This window comes from Gorilla gorilla, chromosome 9 (assembly GCF_029281585.2).
Source record: "Gorilla gorilla gorilla isolate KB3781 chromosome 9, NHGRI_mGorGor1-v2.1_pri, whole genome shotgun sequence".
Classification (NCBI taxonomy): Eukaryota; Metazoa; Chordata; class Mammalia; order Primates; family Hominidae; genus Gorilla; species Gorilla gorilla.
In genome coordinates this window covers 9,499,960-9,526,199 of record NC_073233.2, presented here as the reverse complement: position 1 = coordinate 9,526,199, position 26,240 = coordinate 9,499,960, and the positions used below count along the sequence as shown (strand labels likewise).

Below are 26,240 nucleotides of genomic sequence, written 5' to 3'. Positions count from 1 at the left end.
AAACCAAGTCTCCAGATGAAGAGGTGGCTTGCACTTCCTGGTGCTGCCCCTGGACCCTGATCCTGCTCTCTCTGCCTCCCAGGCAAAGGCCGGCGTGTGCGGCCCCAGTGGTCCCCTCCTGCTGGGACCCAGCCATGCAGACTCCACCTTTACAACAGCCTCACCAGGAACAAGGTAAGGAGAACACAGATGCCGTGGCACACGCACACGATGGGGAGGCAGGAGGCAGGACAGCCCATCTGCCTTGTCACACAACAGACTTCTCTGTTCCTTGTGTTGGGCTCTGGAGTTCCATAAATCCAGGTTTAAGATCCTTCAGTCACTTCCATGTTATAGTCTCTGTGGCCCAGAGGCATAGCTGTCCTCTGAAACCCAGACACGTGAAGTATCATGCCTCATGTGGAAGCCTGCCCATGACTTCTGGGCATGGATCACCCTGGCTTGTCTCTCGGACTCTGCCCAACCATGAATACTTGAGGTCATCCACAGCCAGGCCTTTCAGGAGGACACGTGGTTGCAGCAGGTGGCACTGTATGAGCCAAGCAGGATGGACAAAACGGCAAACTGGCTGGATGTTGTTGGGAGCACAGCAGGTTTTGAGAAGAAGGCAGGATTGGTTCCTAACAGAATGGGGTTTGCATGGTTTGCTTGGCTCAGGGCATGGCCAGTGACTCCAGTGATTTCAGACCAGGCTCTGGGCGGGGCTGCTTGGATTTCCATCAGGGAACATGTTTGGCAGACAGAGAGTCAGGTGTGAGGGAGTTCATGGCCTTCCTTGGGAAACTGGTTGAGGATGATGCCCCCAGAGAGGTCTGAGGGTGCTGGGATGTTGGGGAGTGGTGCCAGAGCAGCACCACGATTCAGGGGTCCTGGCCTCCAAGCCGCGCTCCCCCAGCAGGGACTGACCCTGGCCAAGTGTTGTCTGCCTCAGTTTCTTCATCCGTAAAAAGAAAATGACATAACCTACGTCCTAGAGTGTACTGCGTATTGAATATTTAGCTCAGGGCCTGGCACATGGTAGGTACTCAGTAAATATTAGCTGTGTTATTGTTAAATAAGCAGCACTTCAACAATCAATAAAATCATTGATTCCCTTTATCGCCTCCCTCCATAGATGAGTAGAACCCCAGGGAGGAAGAGGCTTCACCCACCCAGGGCTCAGTTGGTGGGAGGTGCCGTACATCTCACTGGGCTCCCACTGAGACTGTGACTTTTCACAGTAAAACAAAATGGTCTCTGTTGAATTGTTTACACAAAACACAAACCACACTGTGATGTTTGTTGCTGTTTTTGGTAATCCTGTGCAGTGTTTCTTGCATTTCTTGTGATCGTCATTCCTTCATTCCTAACAAAGGAAGTGTTCATACCTCAAGATGGGAAAAAGGTGACGTGGTATTGCTGTGGGCCAACCGTCTATGACGCATCTCACATGGGGCACGCCAGGTAGGTCCACCACGGGGTGTCCCTGCAGCTTCTGCAGTTGCACGCAGAAGTCAGAGCCATTGGGATCCACAGCAGCGATCTTAGGTCCACAAAGATCTTAGATCTGCTGCAGAGACCTGAGATTTGAGGAATCAAGACTGCATTTCTTCTCTTATTTTTAAGATGAAAATTTTAATTCCATAAGTAATCCATATTCACTGCAGAAAGACTACAGATCACCAAAAAGAAAATGTCCGTAGCCCCACTGCTAACATGCTGGACTCGACCTGGGCACTTTTTCTCACATGCCTTAAAGTTTTCTCTTATCCCTCAAGCTCTCGTGGGGTCCCCAGATGCTGAGTTCCCGTGACACTCAGACCTGACAGGCCTGACGCTGGGTTGGCTGTGACCCCCCCGACCACTGGATGGTCATGGCTGTAGCTCCTGACGAGTAGCTGGCTGTTGGGGTAAATGCCACAGAGTCCTTTTATTTGTTCATGTTTTAGTTGCAGTGCCAAGGTCATGTATAGTCAACCCTTGAACAACCTGGAGGGTAGAGGGTGTGACCCTCTGCCCAGTTGAAAATCCACACATAACTTTTGATTCCCTAAAAACTTCACGACTAAAATAGCCTCCTGTTGACCAATAGCATGCCAGTCAGTGAACACATATTTTGTATATACATTACATACTGTATTCCTAATGATAAAAGAAGCCAGAGAAAAGAAAATATTATGAAGAAAATCATAAGGGAGAGGAAATATATTTACTATTCATTAGGTGGAAGTGGATCATTATAAAGGTCATCATCCTTGCCATCTTCACGTTGAGTAGACTGAGGAGGAGAAGGGAGGGGTCTTGCTGTTTCAGGGATGGCAGAGAAAATCATATATAAATGCACTCATGCAGTTCAAACACGTGTTGTTGGAGGTTAAGCTATACATATCGTCTGGTTTGGAAATGTTTGTTTTTTCATTGCTTTAGGTCCTACATCTCTTTTGATATCTTGAGAAGAGTGTTGAAGGATTACTTCAAATTTGATGTCTTTTATTGCATGAACATTACGGATATTGATGACAAGGTAAAGGGAATTTGTAAGATTAAATTTTAAATGCAATTGGATGGTGTAAAAGAAGATAGAACTTTCACATAAGTAAATAATGTAGGCTTGAGCTAGCTTGTGTTTTCACCTGATAAACATCATTTTAATCCCCTCAATGAGTTAATATTACCACTTCTGCTACTGATATGATCATTTCTATGATGTTCAGACACGGTTAGAAACCTGCATGTTGCTCAGGGGTCGGTAGCCCTGGGTGTTTTGCAGAAGGAAGGCCTCCCATAGCACGCACTTCGACATGTGGCTTGCAGGGGAATCTGGGGCCCCCAGGGCTCATTTCATTAAGCGTCAGAAAGATCACATTAGGCCTTGGGCACTACTTGGCAGGTGGGAGATGGAGGGTGGTGTTTCTATTTGATGATGGTGTGCACGTCCGGGGCCCACAGTTGTCTCCCACCACCCTCACCCTCACTTAGAGTTGGCCAAGGGAGAGAGCGGCCTGCTGCAGAGGGATGCAGGTGGGATCCAAGCTTCACTCCCCAATGTCTGCCTTCCCTCCCTAGATCATCAAGAGGGCCCGGCAGAACCACCTGTTCGAGCAGTATCGGGAGAAGAGGCCTGAAGCGGCACAGCTCTTGGAGGATGTTCAGGCCGCCCTGAAGGTGGGCCTCTTGCTGTCTGCTCTAGAAACCAAGCCCTTTGCTTTCTGTTCTCGGTCCTTTGTAGGCTGCTGTCCCTAGGGTAGTGTCAGTCTCACAGGCTTTCACAAAGTGTATGTTACTCAAGCCAGTTCCGTCAGGGGCGCTGAAGTCTCCATAGGTAAGGTCCCCTGGCCTGTGACAAAGTCACCAGGAAAGATGTACTGGAGTGGAGTGGAGAGTAGGTGACATTCCTGCCACTTACAGGAAAACAACTGAATTCATCACAGTGCCACTAATTATACTTATAAAAATGCTTACCAATATTGCTGTCTAATTTTCAATGCCAAGGTTACAACTAAATCAGAAACTTCTGCCCAAGATACAAAAGCTATACTAAGCTTTTTAATTTGGTAATACTGTAAATTTTCAGAATCTTTTGAAGAAATTAGTTCTCTCTAGTATTTTCATTCTGAATAACCATCATTATATACTTATTTTTATTACAATAGTAAGAATAGGTCATTTTACTCTCTACTAATTATCCTTAGTAATTACAGTAATCATTACGGATATGTTTATGGCATTTTATCTCTGGAATTAAAAACAGGAATAAAATTAGAGCTGAGCAATCTTTTAGGTCAGTGAGGCCTGAGTACCTTCCCGATGGATGTGTCTGCAGCACACCTCAGAACTCACTGGGTGGCCTACTTTTCCTCATCCCCAGAACAGCCCTAGAAATACTGCTCTCACACCCAATTTGCATTGGAGAAACTGAGGCACAGAGAGGTTAGGTGCCCTGTCCAGGGTCACACGTGAGAGGGCAGAACCAGGAGCTCCTGAGCCGGGAGCTTCAGTCTCTCTTAGTTACTTACTGCCCGGCCACTTGGGGTGCAAACTTCTCTGTCTCTATGGGGCCATGGGAAAAACTGTTGTGTTTTCTACCTGGAATCACCTTTATGAACTTGGGGTTTTGCTGAGCAGTATCTAATAGGTTTGACATCTCTTTATGGTTGCAGCCATTTTCAGTAAAATTAAATGAGACCACGGATCCCGATAAAAAGCAGATGCTCGAACGGATTCAGCACGCAGTGCAGCTTGCCACAGAACCACTTGAGAAAGCTGTGCAGTCCAGACTCACGGGAGAGGAAGTCAACAGCTGTGTGGAGGTGAGGCTTCACACGTCTCCCAGCCAGCCCTTTCGGGTCAGATGTCGGGCCGTGCATAGACTGATCTGTGTGCACGGATTGATTCCACAGATTGTCTTAGTGGAAGACACTCTGTGTCTCCAGTAGCTCCACTGTGGCAGGTGGCCCTGTTCTGTGGTGGCTGAGTCAGTGCCCCTCCCCTCGCACACCGCTTTGCCCCATTTCCTGGGTGCAGAGCCTGTGCCACTGGAAGGAGACTCAGGATCCACACCCCCCCACCACTTCCATCAGATAGGCAGGAGGTGCACTTGGAACGTGGGGAGGCAGCCTTCTGTCGAAGTGTTCCAAGATTCTCCAGTGGACTCTCCCCACACCAGCTGGAGAAGGAGGAGCAGGGATTAACATTGAATTGAGCATCGAGGCCTGTGGGTACCTACTGAGCTTGGGGCCTTCACGTTGACCAGCTCTCCTGCCCCTGCCAAGATCTCCTTCAGACACAGGGCAGAGACCTGGGTGCAGAGGGGACCCTGCCCTCTTCCTAAGGCCTTTCCCTGTGGCTGGCACCCTGGACACAGTCAGGAAGCCCTTCTCCTTTGTGCCAGCGCCGCCTGCTGGTCACCCTTTAAGAACTCGATGGAAAAGAGAAGAGACGGCTGCAGCTGTGTGTAGAAAAAGAGGCCCCACTGAGGCCGCAGCCCTGCCTTCCCTCACCACTGCCCTGGCCCCACCTCAGTGACGGGGCAGGGAGTCTGTGTCTGCCCTTCGCCAGCATGTTTCTTTCTAGTTTGGTCTCTTCTGTGTCCTGACTCAGCAGATCGCTTCGTTGCGCCTGTTTCCAAACTTCATGGAAACGCGCCACTTGTGTGTAGTCAGTGTGCTTTCACCCAAGCTGTGCTTCTGGGACGACCCACATGTGGTCGCCGTCACTGCCTCAGTGCCTGCCTGGGGGCCGAGCTGTTTGTCTATTCTCCTGGGACGGGCAGTTAGGTTTCCTTCTTACCAACAATGCTGCTATAATTTTTTTCCTAGTTGTTCCACTAATATTCTTTTTTTTTTTAATTGTGGTAAAACACACATCATAAGAAATTTATCATCTTAGCCATTTTTAAAACCTTTTCTTTTGTAGAGACAGGGTCTTTTTGTGTCTGGTTTATTTTGCCCAGTATAGTGTCCCCGTGGTTGACCCATGCTGTAGTGCGTGTCAGACTCTGCTTCCTTCCTATGGCTGAATGATACTCTGTTGTATATAGATGGGCCACGTTTTGCTCATGCTTTCACCTGCCTGTGGACACGTGGGTTGTTTCCACCTTTTGGCGATGCGAGTAATGCTGCTATAAACCTGGGTGTACAAATATCTGTTTGGGTTCCTGCTTTCACTTCTTTTGGGGATATACCCAGAAGTGGAATTGCTGGGTCATGTGATGATTCTATTTTTGATATTCTGCGTAACCACCATATTGTTTCTGCAGTGGCTGCACTATTACACATTCCCACCGATAGTGCACTGGGGTTCTGTTTTCTCCACATCCTTGCCAAAGCTTGTTATTCTTCATTTTTTTCATCCCAGTAGGTGTGAGGTGGTATACTGTGGTTTTGGTTTGCATTTCCTTAATGGCTAGTGATGTGGAGTGTCTTTTCCTGAACTGTGAGTTGTTTTGTGTTGTCTCTAGGTGGACATTTGCAAGTTTCTTTAGGCCATATACCTGCAAGTGGAATCGCTGGGTTGTGTAGGATATATGTGAGTGACTGTCGGGGGTTCCCAACACTGCCTACACATTCTGGGGTCCTAGAAGGACTCATGAGACTCGGCATCAAGTTATCATCTCGTCTAAGGTTTGTAACAGTGACACAGCGAGGAGCAGAAGCTCAGGCGGAGTCTTCAATCATCCATGGGCAGGCTGCTGAAGCTTCCTCCCTCCCTCCCATGAGGGGACAAAGCACACTCTCCCCCACCAGGAGAAAATGCAGCCACATGTGTGAAATGTCCCTCCCTAGGGAAGCCCATCACATAGGCACCCTCTGCCTGGCACGTGCCACAATTCCTGACTCCCCAGGAGGAAAGCTGGTGTTCCACCTGCGTAAGCCACAGTGTTTGTTCAACAGCCCACTGGGGGCTGCTGCCACAGAGCTGGGTTTCCCGGCCTCTTAGCACAGGGGACATTTCAGCTCCTGGATGCCAGCTAATGGCCAGCTCTGTAGGCAGGCCTTTCTCAGGTGGCAGACACAGACCTTCTAGGCTCACTTTTATCTTCATAGTAGCCATATCAGAAATGTCTATACGGCCAGGCACAGTGGCTCACACTTGTAATCCCAGCACTTTGGGAAGCCGGGGCAAGAAGATCACTTGAGCCTAGGAGCTCCAGACCAGCCTAGGCAACATAGTGAGACTCTATTTCTACAAAACTTTTAAAAATTAGCCAAGCATGGTGGCGCAAGCCTGTGGTTCCAGCTGCTGGGGAGGCTGAGGTGAGACAATCATCTGAGCCCAGGAGTTTGAGGCTGCAGTGAGCCATGAACACACCACTGCACTCCAGCCTGGGCAGCAGAGTGAGACCCAGACTCTTAAAAAAAAAAAAGAAAGAAATGTCTATGCAAATTTCTTCTTCTTCTACCACATTTTGGGTGTGCTGTGTATTTGCACATACACCTGCATTTGTATTGTTGGATTCTTCCCTTTCATCAGTCAATGAATGTGAAGTGCTGATTGCTGTGGTTTGAATGTCCCTTTTTCCAACCTCTCCTGAGACTGAGCATCTTGTCACGTGCTTGCTTCCAGCTGTGATTCTGTGCCCCCATCTCTCCCCCTTTCCCATGAGGTTATTGGTCCTTTTCTTACTGTTTTGTATCATTCTTATGTCTTCTGATACTAATTACTATGATTTGAATGTTTGTCCCCTCCAAAACTCGTGTTGAAACTTAATCCCTAGTGTAACAGTATTAAGAGGTAAGGCCTTTTAGAGGTGATCGAGTCATGAGAGCTCTGCCCTCATGAATGGGTTAATGGATTAATGGGTTATCACAGAAGTGGGGTAGTTATCATGAGAGCGGGGCTGTTACAGAAGCCAGTTTGGCTCTCATGAGCCCCCTGGCCATGTGATGCTCTGCGCCACCTTGGGACTCTGCAAAAAGTCCCCACCAGCAAGAAGGCCCAGAACAGATGTGGCCCCTTGACCTTGAACTTTCCAGCCTACAGAATTGTAAGAAATAAATTTTATTTAAAAATTACCCATTCCCAGGCAGGGCATCGTGGCTCATGCCTGTAATCCCAGCACTTTGGGAGGCTGAGGTGGGCAGATCACGAGGTCAGGAGATCGAGACCATCCTGGCCAACATGGTGAAACCCCGTCTCTACTAAAAATAAAAAGAAAAAAAATTAGCTGGGTGTTGTGGCGTGTGCCTGTAATCCCAGCTACTTGGGAGGCTGAGGTGGGAGAATCCCTTGAACCAGGGAGTCAGAGGTTGCAGTGAGCCGAGATCGTGCCGTTGCACTGCAGCCTGGCGACGAAGCAAGACTCCATCTCAAAAAGAAAAAAAATTTTACCCATTCCCGGCCAGGCGCAGTGGGTCACACCTGTAATCCTAGCACTTTGGGAGGCTGAGGCGGGCGGATCACCTGAGGTCAGGGGTTTGAGACCAGCCTGGCCAACATGGCAAAACCCCGTCGCTACTAAAAATACAAAAATTAGCCAAATGTGGTGGTGCGCGTCTGTAATCCCAGCTACTCTGGAGGCTGAGGCAGGAGAATAGCTTGAAACCAGGAGGCGGAGGTTGCAGTGAGCCGAGATCACGCCACTGCATTCCAGCCTGGGAAACAGAGTGAGACTGTCTCAAAACAAAACAAAACAAAACAAAAAACAGAAAACAAAAAAAAAGAACAAACAAACAGAAAAACAGAAAACAGACTAAGACATGAATTCATCTCTGTTACATGTTGGGTCTCCATGTGTTTGTGTCTCTTAATTCTGTTCTGTTGGTCAAATTGTCCAGCCCAGACCAGGTGCAGTGGCTCGTGCCTGTAATCATAGCACCCTGGGAGGCCAAGGCAAGAGGATCCCTTGAGCCCAGGAGTTTGAGATCAGCCAGGACAACATAGCGAGACTCGATCTCTACAAAAAGTTTAAGAATTTAAAATTTAAAAAATTTATAAACATTGCCCAGTCCTGCAGGAGTATCATGCTGTCTCTCACAGGTATCTGATTGGTAAGAGGCCCCATCTTGGTTTTGTCGTTAGGTGTGTTTTGAAGCCTCAGCTTGTCAAGTTCCATGTAAGACACTGTTGGGATTTTACATGTTGTATCTAAGAACCATCTCAGATCCAGTTTGGCTGTGTTGATCCTCTCTAGTCTTTTTGTTTTATCAGTTTTTGTCCATTCTTTATTCCTTCTTTTCTTCTTTTTACTTTGGATTTATTCTGTTTTTCTTTGTCTCACTTAGCAGTTTAGCTTATTTTCTGATTTAAGAATTTAAGGCTATACATTTTCCTCTGACTGTTTTTGCTGCAAAATTTGACATCATTTACTTGTAAACAATTTCTAATTTCCATTTTGGATTTTTTAGCCCAGGAATTATCTAGAAGTAATTATCTAAAAGTTAATTATCTAGAATTACCTAGAAGTTTTAAATTTCCAAATTTAAATTGGATGGTACTTTTTCATATTAACTTATTATTATTCACTTATAACTTAATTACCCAGTGGTTGGAGAGTATGGTCTGTCCCAAGCTGGATCTGTGAACAGAGACTTGTGTTGTGGCCCCTGTGTGTGCTGGTTTCTGAATGTTCTCTTGTGCTTGAGAAGATTCCGTCTAATCCCCTAGTGCACAGTTCCACATGCCATCTACTTAGCTATACCTGTTGGCCGTGTGGTTAATATTTTGTGTGTCTTTGCTAATTCTTCCTGTTGGCTTAGCCTATTCATACAGTTTCTTAAAAAAACAAAAACAAGAACCAAAACAAAACTCCCCCTCTGATGGTGAATTTGTCTGTTTCTCCTTATTTTTTCACTTCTTAGAAAAAAAAAAAGTTCTTTTTTTTAGAGGAGATTCTGGTTCACATCAGAATTGAGAGGCTGTATATACCCCCTACCCACCTCACTGTCACCTCCCCCAGCATCCGCACCCACCAGGGGGTACGTTTCTTACAGTCAGCGAACCTGCACTGAGCGTCATTACCCTGAGTCCGTGGTTTACTTTAGGGTTCACTCTCAGGATTGTACATCCTATGGGTTTGGACAAATACTATCTCGTATCCACCATTACGGTATCACACAGAATAGTTTCACTGCCCTGAACATCCTCTATGCTCCAGCTATTATCCCTTCCTCCCCACCCCAACTCCTGACAGCAGCTAGTCTTTTTACTGTCTCCGTAGTTTTGCCTTTCCCAGAATGTCACATACTTGGAATCCTACAGTGTTGCAGCCATTTTAGATCGGAAAAAATTTTTAAGCAGAATACTTCACCTCTGATCACCAAAATGTATAGGGATTTCTTCCTCACCCAGCCCACCTCTGCCCCGACAACCAGTCAGTTCTCTAGCAGGCATCAGCTGGGAGTCCTAAAATTTAATTCATTTCCAACACAGTCTGCCAGGAGGCAGCGTCAGATCTGACAGGTTGAAGGGCTCAGTCCCATAAGACTGTCCCCAGTTCGGATGCCAATTGAAAGTAGTAGTTTGTTACCTATACTTCTGACCTACCAGTTATTGGCCGGGCGCGGTGGCTCACGCCTGAACTCCCAGCAGTTTGGGAGGCCAAGATGGGCAGATCATGAGGTCAGGAGATTGAGACCATCCCGGGCAACATGGTGAAACCCCGTCTCTACTGACAATGCAAACATTAGCTGGGCATGGCGTCACGTGCCTGTAATCCCTTCTACTCGGGAGGCTGAGGCAGGAGAATTGCTTGAACCCGGGAGGCGGAGGTTGCAGTGAGCTGAGATTGCACTACTGCACTCCAGCCTGGTGACAGAGCTAGACTCCATCTCAAAAGAAAGAAAGAAAGAAAGAAAAGAACAAAGTGCACTGGTATATTTTGGAATGCTTCCTTTCCCTTCTTGCTATTGGAAACACAAGGGGATTTTTCTCCAATATTCACTGTGAGGCCTGGTCAGGTTCCTAGAGGTAAAACTCACAAAAGCATGGGGTCCCCTATGACTGGGCCCCTGGGGTTTTCAACTGTCTGACTTGCCTACACCAAGCCTACAGCAATCTCTGAGTTACAGTCCTGGTTTTCCTCCTGCAACACTGGTTCCCACAGAATTTTCAGCTTATGAGTCTCTGCTCTGGTAAGTTGTGATTGTCTGTCTTCTCCTGTTGGTCTCTCCAGTTTGGGGGGCAGTGGTTTGCCCTATGACCTTACTTCTCTTATGGATCTAAGAAGAGTTGGTTTTTCAGTTTATTCAGCTTTTTACCTGTTGTTAGGTAGAGTGGCAACTTCCAAGCTCCTGACTTATATGAAACTGGAAAGCAGAAGTCTCTTATCATTTTGTATTTATGCATTTTGATTGTTGATCTGTATGCTTGACCAGCAACATTGAGTATTCCAGTCCTATCATCAGGCAAGTTTTGGAAACATTATCTTAGAAGTATTGGTGGGAAGCAGCTTTTGTCTATCTTGAAGTGTGTATATTTCCCTGTTTGTTCAAGGTGGTTGCCGTCTTCTGGCTTCCATTGTTGGCTGTTGTTGAAAACATCGGCTGCCCTTCAAATTACTTTTCTTTGATCGGTAAATATGTCTTTTCTATCAGGCACATTATAAAAGTATTCTCTCTTTTCAGTTTTCTGCTATTTCACTAAGACATTGTAAGAGATTTGTTTTTACTTACCCTATTGGATATTTTGTGTGCTTCACGGGGCTGGATTGTTGCATGGGTTTTGAGAAATTCTCAGATGTGTCTTCAAGAATGACCTTTACTCGATTCCCTCTCTCCTCTCCTCTGGGATGCCAATTAGATGTGAGTCTCATCATTTCATCTCATCCTTCTCCGTGTCTCCTAACCTGTCTTTCATAAAATTTTCCTTCTTGTCTCTGTTCCATTTTGGATGACTTCTTCAGTTCTGTCTTCCTGTTCACAAATTCTCCTTCAGACAGGAAGTGAAACAGTCACTCATTCTCCTTCAGACAGGGAGTGAAACAGTCACTCATTCTCCTTCAGACAGGGAGTGAAACACAGTCACTCAGTAGGATGGGTAAGACTGTTTCGCCTGTTAATGGATTTCATCTCTGCAGGTTCCGTTTGCTTCTATTTTCAGATCCAGCTGGGCCGGTTTGCTGGCCTGTCCCTGCTTGCTATTGCGTGTCATTTGGGAGTCCGTCCTTATGTCTTTAAGCCTGTAATATTTACTGGATTTTATTATGTATCTGATAACTCTTCCATCTGAAGCATCCATCTGTTTGTCGTTTCTGCTGACTCCCATTCACAGTTGCTCATGTTCTTGGGTGTTCGGTGACCTCGATTAGGATGTCAGTTCTTGCTGGATCGTGACCTTGGTGATCCTGAGGGCCAGGATGCGCGTTTCCCTGTACTTGGGGCAGGCCCAGTGTTTGCTTTTCGGGCAGCAGACTTGGCAGCCTTTGCTCCCCAGAGCGCACACCCTGCTTTTGGTGCTTGTCTGCCTACTGGATGCCCTGCCGCGGCGGGGAGGGTGTGCTCCTTCCTGCAGACGTGCCTTGCCACTTGCAGGCCTGCAATACGTTTAACACATCTGTTTGATTCAGGAGCTGTAGGCAGGGATTGCATCAGGAACCTGGCCCACGTGGGCCCTGTGCCCCTTCTCTGTCTGTGTTGTGGCTTTGTCCACCCTGTGTCCTCGCTGTCTGCCAGGCCATTTTCCTACACTTTTTCTCTCCAGCCTTGGTTCTTTGCCTCCTGTTCCCGTAGTAGGCCACAGACCATCTGCTTGGTGCCACGCCCTGTCCTAGGTCCACGTCAGTGCATTGAGAACTCTAGGTCCCTCCAAGATGGCGGAGGGTAGACATTTCTCTTTTCTGACATGAGTGCAGTTGGGGCGTGTCTCATGCCTAGAGTGTGTGTGGTCAGGACCTGGGTCACACAGGTGCCATGTTTTGCTGGGATTGGTGGTTTTTACTCCCATTCCATGGTGTGTCAAGTGGGGATGGCATCTTCAGTCAATGGCGTCAGGGAGATGGGGCTTTTGAGACCTCTGGGACCAGTGCCCTGCCTATCTCTCCTAACCTCTGGCTGTCTCCGTCATGAATCTTTTGCTGAATGCACCAAGGGGTTGTGCTGTAGGTGACACACTGTGTGCTCCTGCCCAGCCTCTGCCCATAACCCTGCCCTGCACGGCCCAGGTAGGCTGCACATGCTCACCAGGCCCACCTCGGCCCTCCCACCTCTTTTTGCCTCTGCACCCACGGTCCCCTCGGCTTTGCTCCTCTGAGTTCATGTGAGACCTGCCCATTTGTAGAGTCTTGTATTTGTCCCTGCCGAGCCAGCTGTGTAAGCATCACAGTCTCCCTAGGAGATGGTGGCTCTTCACAGGTCAAGGCCAGCACCTTTGAATTCAGGGCACTGATGGGCTCACACCAGCTGCACGAGATGTTCTCATGTGAAGTGTGTGGCCCGCTCCTGGATTTTTGTTTCTTTCTCTTCAGGTGTTGCTGGAAGAAGCCAAGGATTTGCTCTCTGACTGGCTGGATTCTACACTTGGCTGTGATGTCACTGACAATTCCATCTTCTCCAAGCTGCCCAAGTTCTGGGAGGGGGACTTCCACAGAGACATGGAAGCTCTGAATGTAAGTGTCACGATTGTCTTGTGCTGGCTCTCTTGCGCTAAGGGCCCTGATTCCTAAATTCCTGTTTTGGCAAGGCCAGCTCAATTAAGCGGCCAAGTCAACATTGAACTTGAGTTGAGGGGCATAATGGGCTTTTCGTTTTATGAATTGGGAACATTTTTATGGAGCGCGTGGTTTTCAGAAGGGAAAATCCCAGGACTTTCTCATGTCTTGCACAGGTTCTCCCTCCAGATGTCTTAACCCGGGTTAGTGAGTATGTGCCAGAAATCGTGAACTTTGTCCAGAAGATTGTGGACAACGGTTACGGGTAAGCACAAGGGCCCTCCCTAGGGAGGGAAGGGCTGCAGAACATGGCACAGGGAGGAGCTCCCCAGCTCTGAGTCTGAGTTTGGGAAGCAGAGGAGCAGGTGTTCTGGGGCTGCGTAGCTAGAAGTCCCCAGCAGACTTCCTCCTACAACTCTGGGCCCCACCCAGGGGCTGAGGAGCATGGGTCTGCACTGTCCTGGGGGCCATGGTGAGAACCTAACCCAGAATCTGCTGGAAGCTCGGCAGCCAAAACCATCGGTCATGGGGCCCCAGAGCTGCACAATGGTGAGTGCGAATACTGCTGGGCCTTCACAGACATCAGTGCCATTGCATGGACATTTTGAGAGTGCTAGTCCTGGTGTCGTATCCCGAAGGAAGTTGCATTTCATCAGCATCTATCGCTTGGCTATGATTTTAGTGACTTTTTGTTGGCAAATCCATCATACACTTCCCTGGCCCGTATTGTCTCAATCTCCAAAGTAAGCATTTTCAGAAATGGCCAACAAATGGGAATGCAGACAGGAACCCGGTTATCTGTCTGTAGTGTGTGGGGACCAGCCCCACAGGGTCGGTGGGTTTTTCTCCCCATGTGCGGAGACGAGAGATTGTAGAAATAAAGACACAAGACAAAGAGATAAAAGAGAAGACACCTGGGCCCAGGGGACCACTACCACCAAGATGCGGAGACCGGTAGTGGCCCCGAATGCCAGGCTGCACTGATATTTACTGGATACAAGACAAAGGGGCAGGATAAGGAGAGTGAGCCATCTCCAATGATAGGTAAGGCCACGTGGGTCACGTGTCCACTGGACAGGGGGCCCTTCCCTGCCTGGCAGCCGAGGCAGAGAGAGAGAGGAGACAGAGAGAGACAGCTTACACCATTATTTCTGCATTTCAGAGACTTTTAGCACTTTCACTAATTTACTACTGCTATCTAAAAGGCAGAGCCAGGTGTACAGGATGGAACATGAAGGAGGACTAGGAGTGTGACCGCTGAGGCACAGCATCACAGGGAGACGGTTAGGCCTCCGGATAACTGCGGGCGAGCCTGACTCATGTCAGGCCCTCCACAAGAGGTGGAGGAGCAGAGTCTTCTCCAAACTCCACCGGGGCAAGGGAGACTCCCTTTCCTGGTCTGCTAAGTAGCGGGTGTTTTTCCTTGACACTTACACTACCGCTAGACCACGGTCCGCTTGGCAACGGGCATCTTCCCAGACGCTGGCATCACCGCTAGACCAAGGAGCCCTTCTGGTGGCCCTGTCTGGGCATAACAGAAGGCTCGCACTCTTGTCTTCTGGTCACTCCTCACTATGTCCCCTCAGCTCCTATCTGTGTATGGCCTGGTTTTTCCTAGATTATGATTATAGAGCGAGGATTATTATAATATTGGAATAAAGAGTAATTGCTACAAACTAATGATTAATGATATTCATATATGATCATATCTAAGATCTATATCTGGTATAACTATTCTTATTTTATATTTTATTATACTGGAACAGCTCGTGTCCTCGGTCTCTTGCCTCGGCACCTGGGTGGCTTGCCGCCCACAGTAGTGCTCAGCACTGTACCGTGCCCCTGCTCCCAGAGACCCACTGTGTCCAGCCTCAGATTGCTTCCCTCCCACAGGAACCACACAGGCTGGAGGAAAGAGAAACAAGAGGTTGTGACAGTGCCAGGAACGGGGCAGACTCTTAAGCAGTAGCGCTGCTTCTCTCCCCACTTCACACAAACTGCTGTGGGGCAGCATGAGAGCCTGTGCCAAGCAGAGAGGCATGGGCAAGCCGAAGCTCAGAGAGGACAGGTCATTCCAGACTGGAGTAATCTAGAGTGCTTCGTGGAGGCCAAGAGCCTCAGCTAAGCTAATGGGTAGAGTGTGGACATTCAGGGAGAGGTGAGGCCACACAAGAATGAGGACGGCAGCAGCCCTGAGCAAGGCAGGGTGGGAGCTGCATGGGTCACAGGACGCCAGGCAGAGGGACGAGCTGCCCAGGGCAGGCAGGCTGCCTCCGCAGCGGGATGGGCCCTGGTGTCCCACTCAGTCCAAACAGCTGATACGGTTTTCAGTGGCCACCACAGAGAGTAGATAGGCCACAGATTTCGCACTTTTATAGCCCTGCTTTATTTTGTTAGTGTCATCCTGCTGAAACACTTTCGCGTCTGTTAGATGCACCCCACCCAATTCCTTTTTTGTTTTCCAGCTATGTCTCCAATGGGTCTGTCTACTTTGATACAGCGAAGTTTGCTTCTAGCGAGAAGCACTCCTATGGGAAGCTGGTGCCTGAGGCCGTTGGAGATCAGAAAGCCCTTCAAGAAGGGGAAGGTGAGGAGGGCATGCCTGAGAGCATGTGGGCTCTCCCTCCTGGCCCAGCCTGGGTTGTGTTGACTCTGTAGGCCATGGAGGCTGCGCTGAGCCCACCCCTCAGACTCTTGGGAACAGTGCTTTTTCACCTGAAGGAATTTTAGGAGTTTTCTACGCTCACCATTATGCAGCTCTAAGACCATGAAATGTGTTTTTTTAATTGATATATAATAACTATGCAATTTATGGGGAACATGTGATGTCTTAATACATGCACACAGTGTGTGATGATCGGGGTAATTAGGATGCTCGTCACCTTAGACATTTATCTTTTCTTTGCATTGGGAATGTTCCAGATCTTCTGGCTATGTTGAAATATACAACAAATGTTTTGGTAACTATAGTCGCCCTACTGTGCTAGTGACCACAAGAACCTATTCTTTCTGTCTGTGTGTTTGTGCCTAGAAACCAACCTCTCTCCACTCACTCCCCCTGACCTGACCCTTCTCAGCTTCTGGTGACCACTGTTCTATGCTGCACCTCCTTGAGGTCCACCGTTTTTTAGCTCCCACATAAGAGAGAGGACATGTGATATTTGTCTTTCTCTGCCTGGTTTATTTCACTTAACAGAATGTCTTCCAGTTCCATCCATGTTGCTGTAAAAGACAAGATGTCATATTTTTATGGTGTGTTATTTTTTAAGAAACAAAAGACAGTAAACGCAGTGCTGTCTTGAGAAACATAGTGGCCCCTGGGGCCTGGATTCACAGGGCTGGTGTTTGCTGGCTGAGCATGTGAGGTTTAGGGGGATTGTGGGGTGCTGGGATGTGTGCCGAGTGACGCATATTTGACAACAGCCTGTGCGCCCATCTGGATCCAGATGCTTCAAACACAGATATCAGACTTTTTCTAGACCAGGCAGAATTATATTGGGAACCCTTTCGTTGGTGTTTTCTTCATGTTTATCCCTTAAGTGAATCTGGGGACACATCCACAAGAGGCAAGGTTGGAAGCCTCCCTGCAGAGTGGGGATTCCCGCAATGTGCCAGGGCACATTCTGCACCCCCACCCCGCCTGTCCTAGTGTTTTTGGAAGACAGTTTGTCCATAAAAATGTTCATACTTTTATCTAATTTTAGGCTCTATTCTAAAGAAATGTCAGAACCTAAAATAAAGGTGCGGTGGCTCACGCCTATAATCCCAGCACTTTTAGAGGCTGAGGTGGGTGGATCACCTGAGGTTGGGAGTTTGAGACCAGCCTGGCCAACATGGCGAAACCCCATCTCTACTAAAAATACACAAATTAGCCAGGTGTGGTGGTGCATACCTGTAATCCCAGCTACTCAGGAGGCTGAGACATGAGAATCACTTGAACCCAGGAGGCAGAGGTTATAGTGAGCCAAGATTGTGCCACTGCACTCCAGCCTGGGTGACAGAATGAGACTCTGTCTCAAAAAATATATATAATAAAATAAAACCAGGCAACACAGACTGAAAAAAGATAGAGATAGCCAGGTTGACACATAAATATCAGACCCATGGCATTTCAGGCTCCAGGTTTGTGGGCGTAGAGGGGCGGGTTTGTGACGATGAAGCGCCTCAGCTCTGAGAGGATGCAGCCTGGGCCTCTGGACCAGAAGCCTCCACAACCCTGGAACCAGAGTGGACATGCCCATGTTTCATGCACTTCCCAGGAGTTGACAGATCAAGTAGGCCAAGAATTAATACGGATATGAAAGGTTTGAAATATAGTTAACAGGCTTGGTTTGAGAGCTGGGAACTTTGCACTCAGGAATTAAAGAACATCCTTTCCTTCCAAGAACACAGAAACATATGCCAGGCCACAGAAAGATTTCCACAAATCTCAAAGAACCGTTTTCAAGGAACCCTCATTCTGTCAAGGAGCCCTCATTCTGTCACCACGGAGCGATTGTATTAGATAACAACACTTGGCCAGACATGGCGACCCACACCTGTAATCCCAGCACTTTGGGAGGCCGAGGCAGGAGGATCGCTTGAGCCCAGGAGTTCCAGACCAACCTGGGCAACATAGGGAGACCCCCTTTCTACAAAAAATTTAAAAATGAGCTGGGTGTGGTGGCACGTGCCTATAGTCCCAGCTACTTAAGAGGCTGAGGCAGGAGGATCACTTCAGCTCAAGAAGTCAAGGCTGCAGTGAGCCCTGATTGTGCCATTGCACTCCAGCCTGGGCAACAGAGCAAGACTCTGTCTCAAAGACATTAAAAAAAAATTTTTTTTTAAATAAAAAAGATACCAACACTGACAGGACGGACATCTGAAATGTACAAACTTGTCTGGGGGGTTGAAATCATGCTCCTGGATAACTCCTAGGAAAGAAAACCACAGTGGGAAATCAGGGGTGTTTAAGCAGAACAGCAGCAAAGGTGCCACACACCAAATCTGGAGAATGCCCCTAAAGCACCAATTAGAGGAAATTGATGTTTTTAAATGTAGTTATTAAAAAACAAAGATGGAAAATAAGTGAGGTGCCGGGTGCAGTGGCTCACGCCTGTAATCCCAGCACTTTGGGAGGCCGAGGCAGGCGGATCACGAGGTCAGGAGTTTGAGACCAGCCTGGCCAATGTGGTGAAACCCCATCTCTACTAAAAATACAAAAATTAGCCGGGTGTGGTGGTGCATGCCTGTAGTCCCAGCTACTCGGGAGGCTAAGGCAGAAGAATCGCTTGAACCCTGGAGGCAGAGGTTGCAGTGAGCTGAGATCGTGCCACTGCACTCCAACCTGGGTGACAGAGCAAGAGTCCATCTCAAACAAAAAAAAAGGAAATAAGTGAGCTAAGCAGTCAGTCAAAAAGCTGGGAAAGGAACAAGAAGAAGTGGAAAGAAATAGGAGGAAATAAAGTAAAATCAGAGATTAAAGAAACAGAAACAATTGTAAAAGCCAAAAGCTGATTCTTCTCAAAAAATAATATAGAAGAACCCTTAGGAAGTTTGATTAATAAAAGTAGAAGATTGAAAAACATATTAGGGCTGAATTATAGCTCATGCCTATAATTCAGCACTTTGGGAGGCCGAGGCAGGAGGATCGCTTGAGGCCAGGAATTCGAGACCATCGTGGGCAATGTAGTGAGACCGCATCTCTACAAAAATTTTAAAAATTAGCTGAGTGTGGTAGCATGCACCTGTAGTCCCGGTTACTCAGAAGGCTGAGGTAAGAGGGTTGCTTGAGCCAGGGAGGTTGAGGCTGTAGTGAGCTGTGATTACACCGTTGCACTCCAGCCTGGCTGACAGCAAGATCCTGTGTGTGTGTGTGTGTGTGTGTGTGTGTGTGTATGTTTGAATAACAAGACAAAAATGGAATGTAACTATGGATATAGTAGAGCATTTCTTAAAGTCCTTAGAGGAAGCCGTGAACAACTCGCACTGCATTTGACACTTAGATGCCGGGAGGGAACTGGCAGCACATGGGAAAGGTGGGAGTGGTAAGTGGAGCAGTGCCCTCAGGTCACGTGGTGAAGGAATGTTCTGGAGGCAGCTAGAGCACACTGACTCACCACTTTATGATGAATTTTGCTATCTGGCCCCATCTAGGGTCTTTTTCTTAAATACCATTTATTCTTGGGCCCATTTTCTTCCAGAGTGACTTCAGCATTGGTTTAAGTTCCAGGAAACAGGAGTAGAATCTAACAGCCAATATGCAGGACCAAAGAGGGACATGGATTTCCACCCCTCCACAGTCAGTGATCAGACCTGGGCACATGACCACCCCCGCAACCTCCCCCCACCACAGGGAGTCGTAAGGAGTGCAGCCTTAGCTCTGTGCAGTCATGTGCTCCTCGCCATGGGGACTCTAATGGTCGAGGAAAAGGGGAGGGGTGATGCTGGGGCCCAGGTGGTCCTAGATGATGACAGCTCCTCACTCCGCCAAGTAAGATGACCCACCAGAGGCAGATGGGCCATGCAGACCACTCGGGAAGGCACGTGGCAGGAAGGCCTAGTGCAGGGAGGAAGCTCCCCCAGTGGGAGAGAACAGGACCCTGTTGTGCTGGTATGAACATGCTTGTAGGGTCAAAGCTAGAAACACTCACTCTGCCTCTGGGGAGAGAGACAGGAAATGAAACCAAGAAGGAAAACTTGAAAGACATTGTGTTGTAACCATAATAGGTCTGTTGCCCAACGCACAGCGAGTCAGTATACCGGGATACCAGGGGTTGCCGTAGAAAAAGTGTAGTAATTGTATGGTGGACAAATGGAGATGGGAGGAAACCTCAGATCCGCCTCCCTGAGATTTGGGGAGGGGTTTTTAATTGCTCTGGACAGGTGATGGGGATTGCCGGTTGCTGGGGAAGTGAGGGGCGAAGTCATGGGACAGGGAGGTAAACCACATTTCTGCGACGAGTCAGTTCCTTGGTGCAGGTCTTCAGATCAGTTGGCAACAGCTGTCCTGCTGGAATTCAGGATCCAAAAAATACCTTAAGCAGTTCTTGGTAAAAAGGTCCAGGGTTAGAGATTCTATCGCTAGGAACAGTGGTGGAGCGGGTGGTCAGCGTGCTGTGTGATTCTCAGTTAGAGCCGCAGGGAAGCGGATGGACGTGCACTGCACCTGGCCAGTGACCGGCCTCATCATTCTGCCTATAGCCTGGCTTGGAATTCTCATTAACCCTATGAGGGCGGTTGCAGTGTGATGTTTGCTGAAGGATAGGGTGTTTGTGGGGAGGGTCCTGTGTTCTCTGTTATCAATTTTTTCAAAGTGTATTTTTAAAAAATCAGATATAAACTTTCATGAGTAAGTTCATAATAATGAAAAGTTGAAAACGTGAATGTATATTTTCTATCAAAGAGCATCTAAAAGCGAATGTCATGGGCCATATCACATTGTGCTTTTGCGGAATTGTCAGTGGCAGAACAGTGCGGAGGTAGAGGGAAGCCAGGACACCGGCCTTCCGTGTTGGTGGATAGATCTGGATTTTGCTTGCAGAGGTTTTTTGTGTTTTTGTTTGTTCTTTTTTTAATCTGGGAATCAGTATACCAAAATGGTAACAGTAGTAGTTCCTAGGTTAAAAGATTATGGCAATTTTTTTCCTAGTTTTCTTTTTTTAATCTTCCAAATATTCTACATTTAGTACGTATTTTATAATCATGAACTTGGTGTTTAGAAAAATATATTTAGCAGTGCTTTTCCTCTGGACTCTGTTTCTCAGGGCAGCTTAGGTCTGTTGCCTGATTAGGCACCTGAAAAGTGGATTTGTTACCTGGAAAGATCTCACTGCAGCTTCTTCAGGGTCACCTGAGTTAGAACCCTAGATGGAGTCTGTTCTTCCTCCACAAGGGGGTGACAGCACCTAAGGCAGCCCTTAGACCAGGGACCAGGAAAGGCTGCAGCAGCCGGGCAAGACCTGGCATGGGTCCTGGCAACCTTACACCTAGAGTGAAGGCGTCTGCTCTGCCCATTCATCGAACAAAGGGTGATTCTCTGCGTGACCTTTGGACTGGCTCACAGGTTTCTTTATTCACAGCAGCTAATCTTTTCCATTGGTCCTGCATGTATCGTCGAGAGAAATCTGCAGTGATGGTGCATTCCTTTTCTGGGGACTCAGACCGTCTTGCACCCTGAGTGTCAGGTGGCTGAGTGTCACCGAGTCAATGCATGGAATTCACCAAGGGGTTATTTCTCATCCCTCTGGCAAGGCATAGACAGTCTTGTTTTTGTTGGCCAGGTGATCATTGGCTTTGTCCAGGAAATAGAACTTGTGCCAAGAGCAGTACTCCCCTTTTCTTATGGCCTTCCTGGACGATTCTTTAGTTTCCTTCACCTTTTTTCCCCTTATAAATACACAGGAACAGCAAATGTCCCCTTTACCACTGCACTGCCGCCAGGTTCCCTGCAGTAGTACACAGCAGCTTAGCTGCATCCTTGTATCCCCCAGAACCCATAAGCAGATAGTTGTGCGGGCCCTTGACATATTGACCCCACCCGCATGAACCAGGCAGGATCCCTGAGCCATGCCCCAGTGGCTGCACTACTATGTCACCTCCTAGCTTTAGCCCAGGGTTCTTATCACTTGTCCTAGACACTGGTGGGCTGATGCTGTGAGAAGGCAGCAGGAAGGTGAATGTCTTACGGAGACCCCAGATGTGGCCTCAAGTCAGCCAGGTATATAAGCTGGTGACTTTGGGGATTAGGAACCGTTTTGTAAATCTAGACACTGGGTCAACACCAGAATCTGGTAATACATAGTTAACTTGAAGAAATGCTTGAGCCAAGTTAATAAACAGAAGTTAGTCAGAAGGACTGCCCATTAGGCACCGAGGATGGCCTTGAAGTGAGACATGTGGGTCTGTGGGTGCTGCTGAGTGACCTTGCCTGGTGTCCCTCGTGTTTGCAGGTGACCTGAGCATCTCTGCAGACCGCCTGAGTGAGAAGCGCTCTCCCAACGACTTTGCCTTATGGAAGGCCTCTAAGCCCGGAGAACCGTCCTGGCCGTGCCCTTGGGGAAAGGTGAGCGAGTGGCCTAGAAGGTGTGGGGCTTGGACAGGGGCACTGGCGTCAGCCACACTCTCAGGCCCCCAGCAGAGGGCCGCTCTGTGTGTGAAGGATGTTGTCACTGGGCCAGAGCCTGGTGCTGGTGCAGCACAGGCTGCCTGGCCCCGGGGACCTGGACATCATGGAGACTCCCTGAGTCTCTGGACAAATCACTTCCCTCCTGGGATTTCTGTTTTCTGGTCTGTAAGTGGAGACGTGATCAGAGTAGACGTCCGTGGAGGCTTCTTGGTTCTTGTGTTCTGTGACTCTGAGTATTCCAGGCCCCAGGGTGTAGGATGCGTTCTGATCTTCCTGGTGACAGGAGTTGTTGACTGCAGGGTACCCTAGGAAGGGGCGTGACCATCTGCAGCTGTCAAGGGCTCAGAGGTCTGGATGTAATTCAGTAACTTCACCTAAACCTCAGCCCACATAGGACCGGTTTATGAACTTTACCAAAGAAGGCTATCCTTAGTCTTTTTTTTTTTTTTTTTTGACAGAGTGTCACTCTGTCACCAGGCTGGAGTGCAGTGGCGCAATCTCAGCTCACTGCAACCTCTGCCTCCTGGTCCCGGTTCAAGCAATTCTGCTGCCTTAGCCTCCTGAGTAGCTGGGATTACAGGCATACGTCACCATGCTCAGCTAATTTTTGTATTTTTTTGTATTTTTAGTAGAGACGGGGTTTCACCATGTTGGCCAGGCTGGTCTTGAACTCCTGACCTGGTGATCCGTCCGCCTCGGCATCGCAAAGTGCTGGGATTACAGGTGTGAGCCATCTCGCCCAGCCTTCCCTTAGTCTTTTCATGTGTGGGATTTAGCGCTTGTTCCAATAAAGTTCAGAGGATGTAAGGGCCATCAACTTGGAGTGATAAGTGATAAAGGCCTGGACAAGCGGGTAGGCTGGTCGGTCACTGTGTGTTTGGCTTTCTCTAGGGTCGCCCGGGCTGGCATATCGAGTGCTCGGCCATGGCAGGCACCCTCCTAGGGGCTTCGATGGACATTCACGGAGGTGGGTTCGACCTCCGGTTTCCCCACCATGACAATGAGCTGGCGCAGTCGGAGGTAGGTGAAAACAGGGTCCCCTTGTCAGGTGCAAGAGCACAGTGTTCGTACTGCAGTGGAGGAAAAGTCAGCACAGGCCTCAGAAGGGCCTCTCTCACTAGAACTTGACACCTTCATCAGGGCTTGTGGGTGGAATCTGAACCTTGATCATTTAGTGTGGTTTCCGCATTGACAGCCTGGCCTTTGGCAACAGACTAGCCTGGATTTGAACCAGTTGTGTTACCTGCTGGCTTATTAACCTGGGCTGTCCTTCCAAGCCCCGCCTGTACCACCTGGAAAATGCAGCTCTTGCCTGTGGACAGCACCAACAAGGCAGCAGACAGTGCAGGTGGCAGGAGGCGGCCCCAGTAACACATGACTGTTGACATCCTTTGTCTCTTTCCACGCAGGCCTACTTTGAAAACGACTGCTGGGTCAGGTACTTCCTGCACACAGGCCACCTGACCATTGCAGGCTGCAAAATGTCAAAGTCACTAAAAAACTTCATCACCATTAAAGATGCCTTGAAAAAGCACTCAGGTATACACTGGCTTCTCCCACAGACCCCCAACCACCTTCTCATACATGTGTAATGGCTGTAGCACTCGGGAGAATAAGGGCGTTGCTGTCTTGTGTCCCCCCGCAGCACGGCAGTTGCGACTGGCCTTCCTCATGCACTCGTGGAAGGACACCCTGGACTACTCCAGCAACACCATGGAGTCAGCGCTTCAATATGAGAAGTTCTTGAATGTGAGTCCCCAGCCCCTTCCTGGAGGTTGGTGGAGCAGCCTCCCCTGCACAGTGGGCACCTTGTGCACTGGTGATAGGTGCAGCAGCCTCCCGATGTCTCTAATGGAGACCAGCACATGGGTGGAAGCACCTCCATGCTAGTGGGTATAACAGGCTCGGGGCCACTCCTGAAATGGCTGACGGCTCAGCAGAGTGGACAGAGGCCTCGTCCTCCTAGTCACTGCAGTGCACGTCCTTCTGACTTGTACTTTCCACCAAATGAGCATCTGTAAACCTAAAGCAAGAACATGTTTCTGTCAAAGAAATATCTTTTCCTTTCTTTCTGACCACTTGTGTAATTCTGGTCTTTCAGATTTTTACCAAAAATAAAGTCACAGCAGTAGAAAGTTGTACCAGATATTTCAGGATGGAAAAGTTGCCTAAATGCTGTTAAACTGATTTTTCTAACTTCAGGAGTTTTTCTTAAATGTGAAAGATATCCTTCGCGCTCCTGTTGACATCACTGGTCAGTTTGAGAAGTGGGGAGAAGAAGAAGCAGAACTGAATAAGAAGTAAGGTGGTGCCATTTCTTTGGGGTTTTTGAGCATGCCCATGTTCTATGCCTAGCCTCGCATCTTGGCCACCATGTGTCCTGGACTGTCGAGGAAGGGCTGGGGACACTGTCGTACCTTGTGCAGAATTAATTCAGGATAGGCGGCTCCGCTCATGGGAGCTGCTCTGGTTGTTGAAGTGCATGGAGAATTTCTTTTTTGTTTTTTCTTTTTGAGATGGAGTTTCGCCCTTGTTGCCCAGGCTGGAGTGCAGTGGCGTGATCTCGGCTCACCACAACCTCCACCTTCCGGGTTCAAGTGATTCTCCTGCCGCAGCCTCCCGAGTAGCTGGGGTTACAGGCATGCGCCACCATACCCGGCTAATTTCAGATTTTTAGTAGAGATGGGGTCTCTCCATGTTTGTCAGGCTGGTCTCGAACTCCCGACCTCAGGTGATCCGCCCACCTCAGCCTCCCAAAGTGCTGGGATTATAGGCGCGAGCCACTGCGCCTGGCCACATGGGGAATTTCTATGGTGTGTTTTCAGGTCTGACTTCACATTCCTTCCTCTTTGTTGCTCAGCTTTTATGATAAGAAGACAGCAATTCACAAAGCCCTCTGTGACAACGTTGACACCCGCACTGTCATGGAAGAGATGCGGGCCTTGGTCAGTCAGTGCAACCTCTATATGGCAGCCCGGAAAGCCGTGAGGAAGAGGCCCAACCAGGGTCTGCTGGAGAACATCGCCCTGTACCTCACCCATATGCTGAAGGTAAGCCAGGCCCCAGGCAGGTGTATCCGTCAGCCTGTGTGGACACAGGAGCCAGGCCCCAGGACTGGGAGAACAGAGGCCTCTGGTGCCCCCCAGTGCTGTGCCTGGTGCCCAGCACCTCTGAGATGTGGAGACACGCTTCTGTCCTCTTTGGTTCCTGGTGTGCTTTTCACGCGTTAGAAATAACACCCATAAGCGGAGCATAGTGGCTCACATCTATAATCCAACACTGTGGGAGGCCAGGTGAGTGTATCACTTGAGCCCAGGAGTTCAAAACCAGCCTGGACAACATAGTGAGACACCGGGTCTATAAAATATATTAAAAATTAGCCAGGTATGGTGGCACACACCCGTTTTCCAGCTGCCCGGGAGGCTGAGGTGAGGGGCTTGCTTGAGCCCAGGAGGTTGAATAGTGAGGTGTGATTGCACTACTGCACTCCACTCTGGGCAATAGAGGGGAGACCCTGTCTCAAAACCAGACAAAAATAAGTAACATCCATATAGTTGTCCCTTACTCAGAGCTCTTTCTTTCCTTTGACTCCGTTTCCCTCTACTCCCATCTTGGAGTTTGAAAAGCAAAACCATGCCGGGCGCTGTGGCTCACACCTGTAATCCCAGCACTTTGGGAGGCCAAGGCGGGCGGATCACAAGGTCAGGAGATGGAGACCATCCTGACTAACACGGTGAAACCCCGTCTGTACTAAAAAAAATACAAAAAACTAGCCAGGCATGGTGGCGGGTGCCTGTAGTTCCAGCTACTCGGGAGGCTGAGGCAGGAGAATGGCATGAACCCAGGAGGCGGAGCTTGCAGTGAGCCAAGATTGCGCCATTGCACTCCAGCCTGGGCGACAGAGTGAGACTCCATCTCCAAAAAAAAAACAGAAGCAAAACCAGGGACAAGGCCTCCTCTCTGAACACATCCTGTGCAGAGCCCTTCCCCGCAGTGCACCTTGAAAGGCCAGCAGGGCCTGGACTCAACTCCCCTCCCCTCTCCTCCTCTTTCCTTGTTGCTGGGCTCCAG

At 48.7% G+C, this 26,240-nt stretch overlaps 1 protein-coding gene across 9 annotated transcripts in view; it reads left to right on the top strand.

Moving 5' to 3' along the window:
- The window catches only part of CARS1 (cysteinyl-tRNA synthetase 1), a 56,492-nt gene that overhangs the window by 15,130 nt on the left and 15,122 nt on the right, over window positions 1-26,240 (top strand). For 6 of the 9 annotated variants that reach the window (XM_004050458.5, XM_019036433.4, XM_004050459.5 and 3 more), the window contains 14 exons: window positions 83-174; window positions 1,355-1,443; window positions 2,407-2,503; window positions 3,046-3,144; window positions 4,140-4,289; window positions 12,881-13,021; window positions 13,240-13,328; window positions 15,529-15,650; window positions 21,994-22,106; window positions 23,061-23,189; window positions 23,579-23,708; window positions 23,815-23,918; window positions 24,372-24,469; window positions 25,030-25,219. In XM_004050458.5, the coding sequence (XP_004050506.3) occupies window positions 83-174; window positions 1,355-1,443; window positions 2,407-2,503; window positions 3,046-3,144; window positions 4,140-4,289; window positions 12,881-13,021; window positions 13,240-13,328; window positions 15,529-15,650; window positions 21,994-22,106; window positions 23,061-23,189; window positions 23,579-23,708; window positions 23,815-23,918; window positions 24,372-24,469; window positions 25,030-25,219 (1,643 nt within the window). Of the gene's footprint in view, window positions 1-82; window positions 175-1,307; window positions 1,444-2,406; window positions 2,504-3,045; window positions 3,145-4,139; window positions 4,290-12,880; window positions 13,022-13,239; window positions 13,329-15,528; window positions 15,651-21,993; window positions 22,107-23,060; window positions 23,190-23,578; window positions 23,709-23,814; window positions 23,919-24,371; window positions 24,470-25,029; window positions 25,220-26,240 lie in introns of all 9 variants that reach the window. The other 3 variants (XM_019036432.4, XM_055355192.2, XM_055355191.2) reach the window with 1 other exon arrangement.